The sequence below is a fragment of the Montipora foliosa genome, chromosome 2 (genome assembly GCF_036669935.1).
Source record: "Montipora foliosa isolate CH-2021 chromosome 2, ASM3666993v2, whole genome shotgun sequence".
NCBI lineage: Eukaryota > Metazoa > Cnidaria > Anthozoa > Scleractinia > Acroporidae > Montipora > Montipora foliosa.
In genome coordinates, this window is record NC_090870.1 from 49,461,645 (window position 1) to 49,477,879 (window position 16,235).

The following is a 16,235-nucleotide window of genomic DNA, read 5'->3' on the forward strand; positions in this document are numbered from 1 at the left end:
ACGGAAGGTTGAAAAAAAAAAAGCAATAGAGGGCATTTAATACACCACAACAAGTCCTTTAATTCAGACAACTTATAATTATTGTGTTTCAAGGTGTAGGAAGGCCAAACACAACTCTTATTGATCAAGATAGGAAGATCAAAGACCTCACTCAGAGCTTTGCTCTAACAAGTACCCCTTTCAAGGACCTCCCTTTTCTGTATGAAACCATTAATTTTGTTCATTAGAATATGTTTGAGATTGGGTGACAAAGTTTCTGAAGCGTGCATCTAACTCAGCAACGGTTCTTATTACGAGAAAGCGGATATCAAGAGGAGCAGGATATGGGATGGAATTGCCTTACGAGTTTAAGTTTTAAGGACACAAATTATCATGCGACTGGCTTAAAGAAACGTTAGAAAAGGAAAAATTTGATGTAATATTGTAATGAAAAAAAAAAGATAATTGTAATCGCAATGCCTATGTTTTGTCTAGGACAGTGTGCGATTAAACCATTAAAATCTAACACAGTAGTACTCTGACCACTGCACCAGCCCTGCTCTCTAACAGACATACATGTACACTATTGTTGTTTATGGAGGCAGTGTGGCCCAGTGGTTAGGGTGCTTGCCTTGAGATCCGGAGATCCCGGGTTCAAGACCCGCTCTGACCACTCGTTGAATTAGATCCTGGTAGTCCCTGGTTCAACTTCCCAGCCGAACTTGTAAATATCCAACTGGTTTGCCTCCAACCAGTTGAGATTTTTAACAGTTGTTGTTATGTTCTGTCATTTCGTTGTGTTTCATTGGCCCTGAAAAGCCCCTGTGGGGAGCGGTCAATTAAGTATGTATTGTATTGTATTGTATTGTATTATATTATATTGTTATAAGTGCCATTTTTTAAAGACTTGTACAAATACTGTATGAATCTATTTTTACTTCTTACCCTTCTAATTCATAGAGTGTGACAAAACTCCTTGGTTCATCTCCATCTGAAACTCCAGGAATGTTACATCTGCAACAGCAATGCACAACATACAGTGCATTCACATTGAAACTTGTTTAATCCAAATCAAGGTAAATTGACACACTTCAGCATTATTGCAAGCTTTCTCTGCAGCTTTTACCCCTGCTTTAGACACCAACAAGTCCTACACTTCACACATGATCCACACTGCAACACAGAAGTCGAAAACCTCAGCCTACAAGCTTTGTTTAACAATAAATTAATTTGAAGTGTCTGCATCTACCTAGAGACTTACACGTTAAGGTGAAAGCAAGAACTCTGCATACTGAATTATTATCAGATTTATAATAGAATGAAGTCTCAGATAATGGCAGAGTGTTTTTTGGATTCTGACCTGATAAGAACTTCAAATAATTCCTTATTCTCTGCAAAGGACACAACCACCTTGGCTAGGGTCTTTTTCTTCTGCCGAAGCTGGGGTGAAGATGAAAATATAATCATTAATTAATATCCATAATTTTAATATGTGTTAAATGCAAAAAAACCCTGCCAATATCAATCAAAACTAATGAACATTCAACACACAGTTTTCACTTTACAAAAACCCCACTATGATTGACCAATAATTCATGGGACAAAAATATATTATAATACTGTCCAATCATTGCTTTCATCGTGTGCTTCCATGCTTGATTCAACTTCCCAGATGATTTTTTGTGATATAGTCTATTAGTTTTTTATGTTTGCAGATCCACCATGGGTGATCATGAGACAAAGGGCATTTCTGTAGCAGGCAACGAATACCTGTCTTTGCTCAAATACAAAATGTGATAGAAGTTTCATGCAAGAGTGGATTCGTCGATGACTCAATCGATTTATGTGCACAGTGTATGAGACGGCAGGAGAGTGTTCAATCCTCTGTTCACATCCCTTTTTGCGTTTGCCCCAGAGCTCTTGTTTCTTTTTTCTTTCTCTTTCTAGATCGGTTGCGAAGAAGATTCAGCCGCCATATTGAATTACATAGAAGAGAGGAGTGTGGAAGTGAGTGCAAGTGTACCGACGGGGGTAGCTGTGTGGTTTCAACGAATAACAGTGAAATATACGAGATGGCCTGCTTTTATATTCCCTGCTAGCAGTGGTCTCTTTCCTTTTTGCGTTCGATGGGGTGACAAGTACAATCTTTCTTCACTAAGTTGAGATCACACCTGTGTTTGTTCGAATACAATATGTAATAGAAGTTCTGTCTAACAGTGGATTCGTCGATGGCTCAATCGATTAATGCGTTTAGTATGTGAGACGGCCAGCGAGTGTTCTAATCTCCGTTCACATCCCCTTTTGCATTCGCCACAGAGCTCTTATTTCTTTTTTCTTTCTCTTTCTAGTTCAGTTACGAAGAAGATTCAGCCGCCATATTGAATTATATAGAAGAGAGGAACGTGGTGTACCAATGGGGGGTACCTGTGTGGTTTAAACGAATGACAGTGAAATATAAGAGACGGCCTGCTTTTAAATTCCCTGCTAGCAGCCGTCTCTTTCCTTTTTGCATTATTGACACAATGACTTAAACTTAAAAACAATAGACAGTGCTTACAATACCAAACAATAGCAAGTTACAAGAGCTGATACACTACTGAAAAGGAAAAAAGCAGGCCATAAAAGCAAAACCCTAGCTCATTTTGTGAGGGATAATGATAGAAACTTGACCTTGTTTCAATCAAGAATCTTTTATTCTCAAAGATTATACACTACAACTGTAAATGTGTTCATACCATAGATCTCAGAAGGTCACTGTCCCAGAAGAGGGCTGATATTTCAGCACTGATGAGATAAGGTTTTTCCTCAAACTTGATGACATGGAATATGAAATCATTTGCAACTTTAATCCTAACAAAAAAAAGGAAAAAGGGTTTTAAAACGCTGGAGATTATGCTAGTATGCGGACACCACATTAAGTTATTTTCTGTAAATAGAATCTAACGCGATTGTCCAGGCCAAGGCAAAAGCAAAACAACTGTGTAAAGTAGTCATTGCATTGGGTTGGCTGCTCAGTGCCTTAGTGATCTCTTTTCTCAAGTAAGAATCATTGATACAACTCATTATTACCTTAGGGAATGGGGGGGGGGGGGAGCTGTAATGGAGCAAAACTGTGGAACTCACCTCCCGCTACACTTCGTGAATCTGAAACCCTTCTAATCTTTAATAATAAATCAATGTGCCTGATTAGGACTTTTATGTGACTTTTGCTTGTCTGATACTTTTAGTGAGTGGAATTACATGCATAAGCTTGTGATTTACAATAAGCATAAGTAACTTTAACAAACTGAGCAATAATATTAATTATTGTAAAAAAAATTAATAGCCTTATTAGATTTGATCATTTAATTGTAAACACATGCCCCTTGTGGAAATCAGCTTTTATGTAGATGGGGCAAGCATGTATAAGTAAAGTTTTTACTTTTTTTCGTTTTTATTCTAGTGTCGTCTTGAATTTTACTAAATGGTTACTTGGCCAAACATGAATCAGTATCAACCATTTACGTATGCACCTAAACACAAGTACAGTGCCTGTTGCTACAAAAAACAAATGACTATGCCCACTCCACTTCCACCTATCATTAACCACTTCCTATTATTTTAAAAATTCCCACACAGTTTCTTTGACATGCCACTTCTTTTTCTCAAAATCCTATATCTTTGTTTCCTTCAATTTAAACTTCACTCAACATTGACATTCCATTTTCTTTTCACTTGCTAATCTGTGAATTCCAATCATTCTATGCTTCATTTCCCTCCCTATTCTTTTCATTTGTATCCTTCAAATTCCCACTTCCCACACACACTACCGTCGCTACCAAGCACAACACAGTGCTTGTGAAAGAACTACACTTATAAACACAAACCTTTTGACAATCTCTTCATTGCTGGGCATGTTTAATTCTAACTCTTGATTAATTTCTTCCACAAAACTCAGGTCATCTTTGTATGCCACATAAGGAGCCATATTACTTGAACCTGAATTTTTTATAAAACCAAATATTGTGGTAATAATATTTGCAAGACAGAGGAAGAACAGGAATTAAAAAGAGACACTTTTAAATTATTAATGAAAAGAAAATTAAACAGAAGTGGGAGCCCATGAGTAGGAGCTTGCCTCACCTTTTCTAGCATCTTTCTATTTTTTAGGAAACTGTACATGTGAGTTCTTTGACTTTGTATGCATCATTTAGAATGGCCAATCAATCGAAGATAAAAATGGCAAAAACAATTTCTGCAAATTGAAATAAATTGATGTAAATGTGAGTCGATCTCCTGCTGAAGGGTTAGTTCAGGCAAAGGTTGACGCAAGGATAATTATTGTGCATACATGTAGGGATGGCTCCTAGTCATGGACTCCTGCCAGAAGAAAAGACACAGAATTTTCACTTACTATAATTGAGTTGTGAGTTTACAAAATGATTGGTATATGGTGCTGTCTGATTCAACCAGCTATAAAGGAAAGGAGGAAGAATATGAGCAAGTGATGACAATATCAGTTTTTTTTTAACTCAGACATTTACCTTGTTATGTCTTGTGGGTAAGCTGGGATATCTAGGCATATAAAAGGACAAAGTTACAAAAATGTTACATGTACCTCTCTAATTCGAACACTATTAATTAACTGACGACGACCTACAGCTTGGTTAAGAACTCAGTTCTTGGGTAATACAGAGATACAAGCTTGAATCTTGGCAAAACCAACACTCAAGATGGAAAATACCTTAGGAGGAAGAATGCTTGCAGCACAGGGGAGGCATGATTATTTGATGCTATGGTCATTTTAAGCTGCCAGTGCCCCTTGCCTCCTAGGAGACAAGAGTTTACTCTGTCTAATGCCAGACGATTTTACTCGATTTTACTTGATTTCACCATCAATTTATGAGTTTTTGGCACAGCCCCAAGGCAGAACGCTCAATGCTGTTGTTTAACAGGTCACATACATGTACAATAGGAGCAGCAGTGTTAGCCCACATTTGTGACCTTCATGTGTATAACCTTGACACAAAACTGCCATGCACATTGCATCTATCACTTGTTATTGTACTCTTCTCTATTGTGGTAAGACTGCTCTCATTCACATGGTCAAGCTCGAGATGGTAAACAATAAAGAATCCTCCTCCTCATCATCATCTTCACCATCAACACCCAGTTCATCAATACATCTGCTAAGCTCAGTGGTGTAACCATATTTAACAAACAGTTACTGCTTGGGTAGCACATCAGTGACTTTTAAAGGACATCCATCACTAACCTGATAGCAGTGGCTGTACATTAATAGCATGTTGTTTAAGGTACATTTGTTGCTCGAGCGTAAGCTGCATAGGGACATTCTGTGTGATAAGCTCCTGTTGCTGTTCTTTGACACCATTTCTGTTTTGATCCTAGAAGAGAACATTTAACTTTTAATGAATTCAAAAAAGTGGTAATATTCTGTAAGAAACAAGGTTTGAAGCTGTACTCTGGTTTGAAGAATAAAGAATCCTGCTACACTGTACCATCTTCATCATTATTGATCTATATGATCTAAAACATATATGGTTGCCTTTTCACAATTTTAATTTTTTTAGGACACTTGGGAAAATGTAAAGGAAGTGTTCACCATAAACCCCTGCATACCATGCATTTGATTCTCGCCAGATCATAATTTAATTACTTGCCAAGAAAAGTCTGGTCCTGAGGGTTAAGTGTCTAAGTTCTTTCTTGGAGTGATTCTAAAGCTAAGAAGCGACAAGTTACCATCACTTAATGGATTAATGGATTAATGGCTACCCAACATCATCTCCCTGCAACTGTCTAAGACCAGTTGTTCCTTCTCGTCACTTGCTCAAAGATGAGGACTGAGTTTTGCTGTCCTTCCATACATCCAAGGGGTTAATTAACAAGCCCATCAAGAGAATTTTGACACAAAGTCATATTCTTGCCAAACCTACAGGATCCTGTTCCACAGCAAACTGCTCAGTCTATTCATTTCATAACATGCATCGATTGTACATGTATACATTTCACAAATGAAATACCAGTTTGGTGCATGTTTAAAGGGGTACCACATAGCAGTACTTGAAAGGAACCATACAAATTTATTGGTACCAGTGGATCCATCAACACCTCCATTACTTGGAAGCTTGGATGTTTGACTCCACACATGCTCCTTTAAACTGTGACAAAAATGGCCTTTTACCACAAAGTTACACCTTGTAAACACCTTCTAAGAGTCAGTGGAAAACCCCTTAACAGTGAAAGGTTTGTACAGGAAATTGCACAACGTCAAGTACAATTCGTGATTAATTAACCCTTTGATGTCCAAACCGGCCGAAACCGGCCAGACTTTATTTCACTCTGTCTAATGCCAGACAATGTTACTCATCAATGGGGAACCCCTGGGAGTCAATGGGTTAAGCACTAACAGAAAAACTATGCGACTTAGTATTTTACTCTGTCTAATGCCAGACGAATTTACTCGTCAATGGGGAACCCCTGGGAGTCAATGGGTTAATAGGTACGAGTAATTTTGAAAGTTCTCAAATTGCACTCACCTAAAGGCTCATGCAATTTGAGAACTTTCAAAATCACAAATAGTACAAGGTTGAACGATTTTTTATTGATAGTATACTCAACAAAATTACGATCAACTAATCAGTGAGTAACAGTGTGCTTTGTATAATTTATATCTCCGTTCGTGTTTACTTCAGAAACCTTTGGTGCAACGTCGGAAATCCTCCAAAGACATCGGTTGAACCTCAGACACCTTCTAAATTCTTCGGGTAAACTTCGGAAATCTTCTGACATCTTCAGATAAACTTCGAAAAATCTTTGGAAGTCTGTGGGTCAACTTCGGAAAAGTTCGGAAGGCTTTGGATGCTTTATGGTCGCCTTTCGAAGTCTGTTAATTTCGGAAAACTTTGTGTCAACTTCGGAAAGAAAAGTAATTGGTACTCCTGGAGAGTACAATTTGGGATTAATTGTACTCCTCTCGTCCAATCAGAATCCAGTAATTTTGTTGAGTGTACTATAAGAAAGGAAATGACACTAATCAGCAAGTATAAAAGGACTGTTGTTGAATGTGAAAAAGTGAAAATGTTGGGTCTTGAATCATAACTTCAAAAATTTGCATCATTGTTCTTCCCACCATTATACACTATTCCACTCTACTATTTCACTCAAGAATTACAAAGAATTTAGTTTTGCAGAAATGTAGGGCATCAACATCCAATATTATTAGAAATGCTTCATTTTGCCACATGGGACACGGATATTTTTAGAGTTTACTGATTTAATGTATCACAATGCCTGTAAAGGAATAGTTGTAACAGTAATGTTGTTATATAGCCGAGTTTTTCCCCCAGCAACGCACACTCTCATTGGTTACTTCGAGGTCACATGACACCTAACAATAAAACTGTTTCCTGCCAAAAGTCTCTGAGAAGGCAACAGTGCAAAATCTATGTCGTCAGAGGGTAACAGTGCACTGATACCCGCGAATGTGGACTGACGACCGCCATTGCTGTTGATCGTTTTTCTTTTTGTGCTATGAATTGTAACAACTCACTTTTAATGACTGTTCCCTCGAGAAACAGTTCATTTTGTTTCCCTCGGCTGCACCTCGGGAAACATAATGAACTGTTTCCCTTAGGATCAGTCATTAAGTGTTTATATTTAGTCCCAAATGTGCATGCTTGGAGTTCAATGCACGTTAATTATAAGTTAAGTTAAACCACGAAAAATAGGCAACAATGTATGATATCATGCCCAAACATAAATATAATCATTCACAAAAACGTTTTGTCTTGTATGTTGTAAACAAAATGGTTAGCGTAAAGAAGTTTTTATAGGTTTTGTATACACAGCTTGTTAATGTTCATCGCTCAGTGAAATCTGAGAGGGTAAAATAAAATAAAAAATGTAATTTTGGAGTTTGTTTTTGCTGGAATGGTGAACAAACCTGGCCATCAGGAGATGGTGTCTCAGGAGAATTGATTTCAGGGCAAGTAGCATACTCTTCTGAAACCAGCTCATCATTAATATGCAGGTCTTCACTTTCATTAGTGTCACAGAGACACAAAGACAAAACCTCTTCCTAGACAAATACAGGAAGTAAACAAAAAGTTACATTACACTAGGGTACAGATGATAGTACACTGACAAATTAACCTGGAAGGAGTCAAAAGCAATGTTCCGAAGACTACTTTACCTTTTAATCTTGATTGTTAACCCAGTCTCAAACAACCCAACCCTTCTCAGATAAAAAAACTTACCGTATTTACTTGTGAAAAAGTCGACCTTTTATGACCTAAAAATCACCCCAAAAAGTTGTCCTCGACTTATACTTGAGTCATACACTCAGATAGAGGTAGTTTGGTAGCACTAGAACAGTAGACCTATAAGATAGTTGGCATAACAATTGCGGATAAAAATCTGCATAAAAACTGACTTTACAAAAGTTCTGATTGTACTAAATTTTGTGTCTGATGAGCTTGGTTCATAAAACATGATGAATTCATAAAGGCCACCTTTTCCAGCGAACAATGTTTTGAAACAAACAACATATTTGCTATTACAGGCAAAAACCCCTTATTTTATTACATGCGTGAAGAGAAGAAACTCAATCGTGTCAAATATGCGCAATATTGCAACAAACTAAATTTCAGGATCAAGCCGTTTCCATGAAGAACCTTTTCCTTGAATAATGAAGCACAAAATACACGACAAGCTTACTTTCAAATAATTCTTGGCTGTTACATTTCCAATTATTTATTTTACCTGAAGACTGTGCAGAGTTGATCACAGATCCACGTAAGGTGTTCGATTTGTTCAATCGCTCTCTGTCCCCCCCCCCCCCCCCATAAATTGTCCAGATAAGTCCGCTTGTAAAATAAGTGGAATTTACAAAATGAGGGGTGGTCCACAGGGGTGGTCCATGTCTGTTTTCAGGTCTTGAAAATTGGGGGTAAACTTATACACAAGTTCGACTGATACACAAGTAAATACGGTAGTTTGGACACATTCATCTTCTCCAATGGAACAGGAAGAACCACATTTTGGGTTCAAACTTTAGTATCTGGAATTATCACCAAGCAAATGCAGAGGTGATAAGACCAAAATGGCTGATGAAAAAGATTAGATTGATGCATTAATTTTTACCTTCACACCACAAACTAGTCCCACCAGGTTCTTGTAGTTCTTGGTCAGGTGATAAAACCTGTGAATGGCTCCTGCTGACCACTCTTTTCCCTGATAAATATTACCAAAAGAAAATTGCTCAACAAAGTGTGTAATAGAAATTACAGATTGATGATCCTAATGCTGCAACGAGAAAAGACCACCATTTTACCCTTTCCCTATTGTACCAAGATACAATATCTTTATGCATGGACATAAATAAATAAATAAATAAATGTGTGAAAAATAGTTCAACCAGCTACAGTAAATACTGTAATGCACGAGCAACAAATTAAAAGCATAGTGTGATAAAGATGAAATATTTCTATAAATCTCACTGGATGCATCAAGATGTTAGCCCAACCTACTGTATATATTGACTGAATAATATACTATTAGGGGTTGACCTACACAAAAATTCAACCTGTAAACCAAGAAAATCAGAAAAGTACAGTAAATGAAATGACCATACCCCATCAAATGGCTTGATATATGCAAGCTTGCTTGGCAATGCCTGCGCTGGTAATTTCATGAATTGTGATCTGATAACAGGTAGGGAAAATTAAAAAAAATACTAAATAAAAACTGTTATATAATAATGATAATAATGACATGACAAGGTTTGGCAAACAACTATATTCACACACGATGCATTTCTGGAAGTTATCCAGATTGAGGTATTGTCATGGAAATGCTATGTTAACATTGCAAAAAGGTGTCAGCTCTCCACGCTTTCCAAGAACTTTGAATCATCTGGAATTTTTCTATCAATGCTACCGGTAACCAAAAGGACACATTTTGACATGTTTTTCAGATCTCTTACCAACTATAACTGAGCTAATAACGTCAACCACATATCCTGGTAACATTATCTAGAGTGTTTTCACTCATGTGATCAGTAACCATGTTTTTCCACTGAAACAAAAGAAATTGTTTGCATGATAATAGAGCCCAAATCCAAGAGGATTAGCTGCAGGGTACAGATGAGTAGCATGATCACCGTACCCATTCCTGTAACATACCTACAAATTGTGAAATTGTGTTTATTCAGGGGTGAAAATGACTTATTTTGGCTTATTTCACACCCAGACTTTCATATCTTTCTAATTGTTCGGAAAATATTAAAGTTTGGTGTGTTAAAACTGAATTTTGATTTACCCATGACCCCTTGCAGGCGTGGTCTTTCATACAGATAGTCAATTTTGAGGCAAATAAAAAGTAAAAACAGAAAGCTTTCACTACATGGAGGATAGCATCCCCTCATTTAGTTCTATTGACACCCTAAACGCTGGCTTTCTGCTCCACTTTTTTGCTCTACTTTACAATTTGAGGTCAGAGCATGTGTCTCTCAATTTCCTGAAAATTGCCCCTGAAAAGACATTTTGGACTTCCCAATAATATCCATAGAGGAAAGGTTACCAAACTTTGTGAAGCACATGGAAATCATGGCTTCTGTGATGTTTACTGGCACTCAAGACTTCGTTCAATATGGTCCAGCATGTTTTAAAAAACGTAGCGACTCAGTCAAAGGCTAATATTTTCGCGATCCTGAAAGCTACGATGACAAAACTGTGGAAATAGCTAGGGAAACTTGTGAGCATTCAGAAAATGCTAGGTTGGAACCCAGTTATGCCTTGGTTGGATCAGGAGCCACATTGAAAGAAGTGGTCTCGAAAAATATTAATGCGTAATTGCGGAACAGAAAAAGCCTAGCGACTGTTTTGAGGAGTGATTTCTCCATTCGTAGTGGATCCCTCAAACTAATTTTTCTGTATGTTAGAGCACAAGGTATGAGCATTTAGTTGAGATGATTTTGAACCCACAGATATCAATTGAAGAATTGTTTCAAGCAATAACCTAGTGAGTGCCAGAATTCCAAAACACAGCTTTACAGTATGGAAACTACGGAATTTTGAATCTTTTTAGTGTGTTTTAATAAACTTGAACTGTTGAAATTTGGCTCATATGTAGTATTTACTGCGTGTTATCACTGGTTATTGTCCGTTAATCCACAGAAGTGTTCTCTCTTATGAAAAATGGTTTTGAAGACTTTGAATTTGAAAATTGTGCTACGCGTTACACTCAAAATTCTATCCTTTTCCTTTGTTTTCTCAAGAAAAGAAAGTCGCTTACCTTTTTTACACCCTGTATGCTAATCAACAAGGATAACCTTAGCATTCAGCAAAAATATATCTTTATTGAAGACATTAAACTGAATAAATCAGGAAATGTTTCTGAGTCACCCCCAACTGGGTATGGTGATTGTGCTACACATCACAGCAACATGGCCACTGTTCCATTGTTTAGCAACACCAACATGGCTGCTGTGACAACGCGTGAAAACACTCTATAGTGATATCGATCAGTACCTTGCTAAATTGATCACCAGCTGAGACTGGGTATAAATGGAGTTATTTCTCACATCAGCCCAAGTACTTTAATGGAATTTGATTCTCGAGTGAGGGTAGACCTAACAAGGATTATCGCTTGTGAGAAACTCCCGCTTTTAATTGCCCTCACCTTAGCACTCGAAGACTTGACAAAGGCAATCTTGCCTTGTTACCATAATCAACATAAAAGACCTGTTGATAGTCACAATAGTTATATTTTATTTTTATCATTCCAAAAAGTACATTTGTAGCTACCATAGACCGAATGCATAAATGGTAGCCAAAAAAATATTCTTTTGTTTATGTGCTAATTAGCCTCACTAGCCTCGTTTGCATGGCCAAAATACAAAAGAAATGTTGCTTGAGAGCGAGGCTGAGTCTCATTAGCACATAATCAAAAGAATACATTTTTGGCCGCCATTTATGCATTTGGTCAATAAACATTTCAAGACGTAAGAGTGCTGATTCCAGCAATTGTCAGATTTCTGTACTTTTGCAATCTGCAATGCACTCAGTGCAGTGTACAAGATGCACATGTCCAAAATCTTTAAGAGTGCAAGACATCTGTAGCTTGTTTAGATCACTAAGATCAAAGGTAAAAGTAAAAGGTAAAGTCGCTTTATTTTTCGTTGGTACATGTAGTTTCATCGACTTCGAGGCTGGTATCAATGGAAGCCAATGGTGCGTCCTTTATCCCCACCCTCTGTCAGTGATCCATTTTACGGGTATCTAAAGCTACATAAATCAGAGGAAAGCCAGAAAAGGTTTTGAGGATCAAACCAGGGACCTCTTGCTCCAACCAACTGAGCTACGCCTGTTCCTTCCTTCCACCATGATCCTTCTATCCGTAGATTAAAAAGGGGACAACGATTTCAACTCGCAGCAGACTGAAAGCTAATCTAAATTCCAACTGCCAGCTACCCAGGCCAGAGCAACAAAATGTTTACCTCTATGCTTTCCACTGAGTGTATACCCACAACAAGACCACGGTACCAAGAGCCATCCTCATACAGTGCACAACAAGCCTAAGGAAAAAAACAAAAACAACAGTTTATAAGTAAGAAAAGTTTTCCACTGGCTGAAGAATGAGAGAAGTGGAAGTGTTTTCTCACACACCTCTGGGGTCTGGGCATGAGGGGCAATAAGCCACATGCTCAATACTTTAGTAAGTTGCTTTTTTGCTGTCTGCCTTTGCTGACTGAAATTCCAGAGCCACAGTTACCACCCAACCTTCATTATTTATCAGAGGACTTTCACATGCTAACAACCCCAAAACTCACCTGACCAACTGAAACAAACCAATCCGGCATCCTATATCTTGAACTTTCTCTACTGGAATAGAATTGTCTGTAAATACAAAGGCAACAAAAAGTTGACACTGAAGTGCAACTGTACCCCTGCATAATTCCTTAGATCCCATGTTTTCTGCCTGTCATTTTTTTGTGATAATTATAAAAGGAGTATCTTGGATTGTACTGAATTCCTGAGCATGACCCACTTGAAGTCATAATGCATGATCCTGATTCAAATACCAGGAACACTCTGAGCAATAAATAGATTTGTTAATTGTAAAAACCCAACTGGTTTATTTATTACTATTCATGGGCCCAAAAGCTGCAATGTCTAAAGTGCTATAATTATGAGTCTTAAAAAAATCACTTCCTTTTCTCGTTCAAATTTTGAAAGTGTGTTTGCTTAACACTTCACTAGCGAAATTTTATTCAAAAGGTGGCTACTTTCCAGATAAAATAATTAGGTGTCACTTATTGTTTAGTTAACAGAGTTTAGAAATTCCAAAGAAAAGGAAGAATAAATAAAATTAATTATTGATTTTTTGGTCATACTGTAGTAATAACTATCACTATTTATTATAAATACCATCACTTTTAAAAATGGTTTAATCACTTCCTACTCAAAGGGTGCCATTATAGAGTGCATGTGTGCATGTACGTATGGGAAGTCGACTGTTTACCTGATGTCTTCTGTAAGTGCCTGTAGCTTTGGCCAGTTCTCAATCATCATGACCCAAAAACGATGGGGATCCACAACATGTGTAACACAGACTTCAATATATCCACATTCAGGAGGTTTGATTTTGGAGAAGTATGTTCCTCTTCCCACACCATCAGGTAAGTTAAGAGGGTTATCAGGTAGGGAGGGGCACAGGAGTGGTACTGGGTCTTTTTCCCCAGTTTCAACAGGAACAGAAACCTCACCATTGCTTTCTGAATGATCAATGTCAGCATCTGAGAAAGGCATTGTACAGTATAAAAGTACAATAACGTTACTGATTGTAGACTATTACAGCTAAATCAGCTGGGTTTTTTTCCTCCATTCATCACGTTACAGTATATTAGAATATAAGAAAGAGGAGGAAATAGAATGGAAAAGGGCACAACAATAATAATTATTATAGTCAAGACTAGTTAAGGCCCTTATTGTGGCATGGTCAAGGAGCAGTGATGGCACAGTGGGGAGAGACTTCGCCTCACACCAGTGTGGCCTGGGTTTGATTCCCAGACTTAAAGTCATAAGTGGGTTGAGTTTGTTGATTCTCTACTCTCTACCGAGAGGTTTTACTCTAGTTTTCTCCTCTCCTCAAATCCAACCTATGATTAATAGTGCCTTTAATTAGCGATAAATACACTTGACACTTAAATACTAATTATTCATCATCATCACCACACTGCACATGTACATTCTGCAGATTTTTTGGTCTGTATTAAATTAAGTGTACCATAGCAACAAGGAACCCTTTTTTTCCATGACAGGAAAGAAACCATAAAAATATTAATTTTTAAACTTGAAACCACTTCTTGGTTTGTAATGAATATTTTCCAGAGTACAATCAGGTAGTAGACATACACCTGGCACCTGTAACACTGATGAGGCAGACCTGAAATGGAATGCTACAGATCTTTATACTCACCAATAAGAAGGACAAACGGAAGTCAAAATGACAAGAAACAGCAAGTGAGCATCTGCACAACACAGTAGGAAAGCCCCGCAGGCCTACAGGTGTAGAGTCTAACACCACAAGCTAAGTCAGAAATGCCTCAAATTTAACTTTGCCTGAACTTCATTTAGCAGCATTTAAGGTCCTAATTGACTCTTCAGACAGAACTCAGTATAAAGAATTTCCATTGAGTGACCGTTGTTCATTTATTTATTTACAAAAGAAATACCTTTAGCCAGGAACAAAAGCCAGTCAATCTTGGTGGGTCGTTCTATTCGCACTACATCTGGCATTGCAGACATAAATTCTACCATGCTCATAAACCCAAGCTGCTTGATGTTAAGCTCCTTGTTGTGAAGTTTCTGGGGAGGGCATGTTTCAAGGTGTTACTAAATACAGTATTTTTATTCCTTTCAACAAGCAAAGCCTTAAGCAACGACAATCTTGACTGAAATATGGATATAACTAGGAAATTGGTACTTTCAAGCTGAATGAAAAGGCTTAGAATTTAACTGGTAATATGATTAATATGATCATCATATACTTATGCGCTCTCCACAAAAGTTTAAATACACATGTAAGATACATGTATTGTCTCATCATTGCTTTACGAGAAGAAGTGGACAAAATTTATGTACCAAGTTGTGAACTACGTACTGTATTAAGCATAGTTTGCCATTCCTTCATTTTTGCTCATTAACTCTTAATTTTTTTGGGGAATTCTCATCAAAGGTCCCTGTCCTGGGTACATGTTTTTGTGTAACTGTTATGGTTGTATTTTGGCATGAATGCAAAACAAAACTATCAAGAATTAATATTATAACATTATAAAACTGTACATTGTCACAAGAAAATATCCCATTTTTAGCCATACATAAAAGCACTGGATCATAGACAGCAAAATAACAGCAACATATCTCACCTTGTATTCTGTGGCAAATCTAGCAGCCCATATGCCATTTGGTCGCTTTACTAAAACCTGTTCATAAAAAAATGTTTTTCAAGACTTTTTTTTTTTTTAACAAAAGCACACAGTTACTGGTAAGGCCACTATAAAAACACTTTTCTTTCCTGATTTGGAAAACACTGTGCATACCTGTTTACATTCATCTTGTATTTTTTCATCAATACCACTTCTCTTGTCAAGCTTGAGTTTAATTGAAGACGTTGCTTCCTTCATTTTGTTGCCATGATTGTTGTCGTTGACATCAGGGGTGGGTTTACTATTCCTCCTTTCCATGGTGGTGTGGGCAAATGTTGGGGAACTTTTGGTTCTGGATGGAAAACTATCACCTGGATCTACAGTTTTAACACCTGCAACAAGCAAGGAAGATTTTACATTTCAGTGAATGTATTCATAGACAAGAAAAAGAAATCTTTAAATGGTAACATGATTAATGTATGGAGCAAACTGCAATGAGCTACCTTAAAACAGTCAGCTGTAGCTCTAAGTCCCTCCCCCCCCCCCCCCCCAAAAAAAAAATAAAACATACCTGCAATTCCTTTCAGGCCGTCGAATAAGTCTTAAAGGTAAACTTTTGAGACACCTTTCCATTATTTATAATGAGATTTTACTGCCCCATCAGTAAAATACTGTTAATGGAACGTGACTGTACTAAAAGGGATATTCATGTGACAATAGTTATCTTAGTGTTCTTTGTAGTCAGTCGTTCAAGGTCATAAAATCAATGGTTTTGTCGTAAATAAAATGAAGACATAAAGACTTTGTTCCTAGATCTTAGATTATAACC

General features: G+C 37.4%; 1 protein-coding gene and 1 long non-coding RNA gene across 4 annotated transcripts in view; one reads left to right on the forward strand and one right to left on the reverse strand.

Moving 5' to 3' along the window:
* The window catches only part of LOC137993425 (tudor domain-containing protein 5-like), a 31,803-nt gene that overhangs the window by 9,689 nt on the left and 5,879 nt on the right, over nt 1-16,235 (reverse strand). The window contains exons 3-19 of one of the 2 annotated variants that reach the window (XM_068839267.1): nt 15,581-15,798; nt 15,407-15,463; nt 14,714-14,846; nt 13,501-13,774; nt 12,809-12,875; nt 12,476-12,553; nt 11,659-11,720; nt 9,611-9,680; nt 9,121-9,210; nt 7,922-8,056; nt 5,234-5,363; nt 4,503-4,533; nt 4,373-4,431; nt 3,846-3,957; nt 2,715-2,829; nt 1,340-1,419; nt 925-993 (exon numbers count right to left, since the gene is read on the reverse strand). In XM_068839267.1, coding sequence (XP_068695368.1) covers nt 925-993; nt 1,340-1,419; nt 2,715-2,829; nt 3,846-3,957; nt 4,373-4,431; nt 4,503-4,533; nt 5,234-5,363; nt 7,922-8,056; nt 9,121-9,210; nt 9,611-9,680; nt 11,659-11,720; nt 12,476-12,553; nt 12,809-12,875; nt 13,501-13,774; nt 14,714-14,846; nt 15,407-15,463; nt 15,581-15,798 — 1,780 coding nt within the window. Of the gene's footprint in view, nt 1-924; nt 994-1,016; nt 1,153-1,339; nt 1,420-2,714; nt 2,830-3,845; nt 3,958-4,372; nt 4,432-4,502; nt 4,534-5,233; nt 5,364-7,921; nt 8,057-9,120; nt 9,211-9,610; nt 9,681-11,658; nt 11,721-12,475; nt 12,554-12,808; nt 12,876-13,500; nt 13,775-14,713; nt 14,847-15,406; nt 15,464-15,580; nt 15,799-16,235 lie in introns of those variants that run through there. The other variant, XM_068839268.1, reaches the window with a different exon arrangement.
* LOC137993427 (uncharacterized) lies at nt 938-2,706 on the forward strand. Of its 2 annotated transcripts, none has more exons than XR_011121866.1 (3): nt 938-1,055; nt 1,927-1,986; nt 2,328-2,706. It is a non-coding gene; the product is annotated as an uncharacterized lncRNA (long non-coding RNA). The 2 variants fall into 2 exon arrangements; XR_011121867.1 differs by having other exon boundaries at nt 942-1,055; nt 1,695-1,986.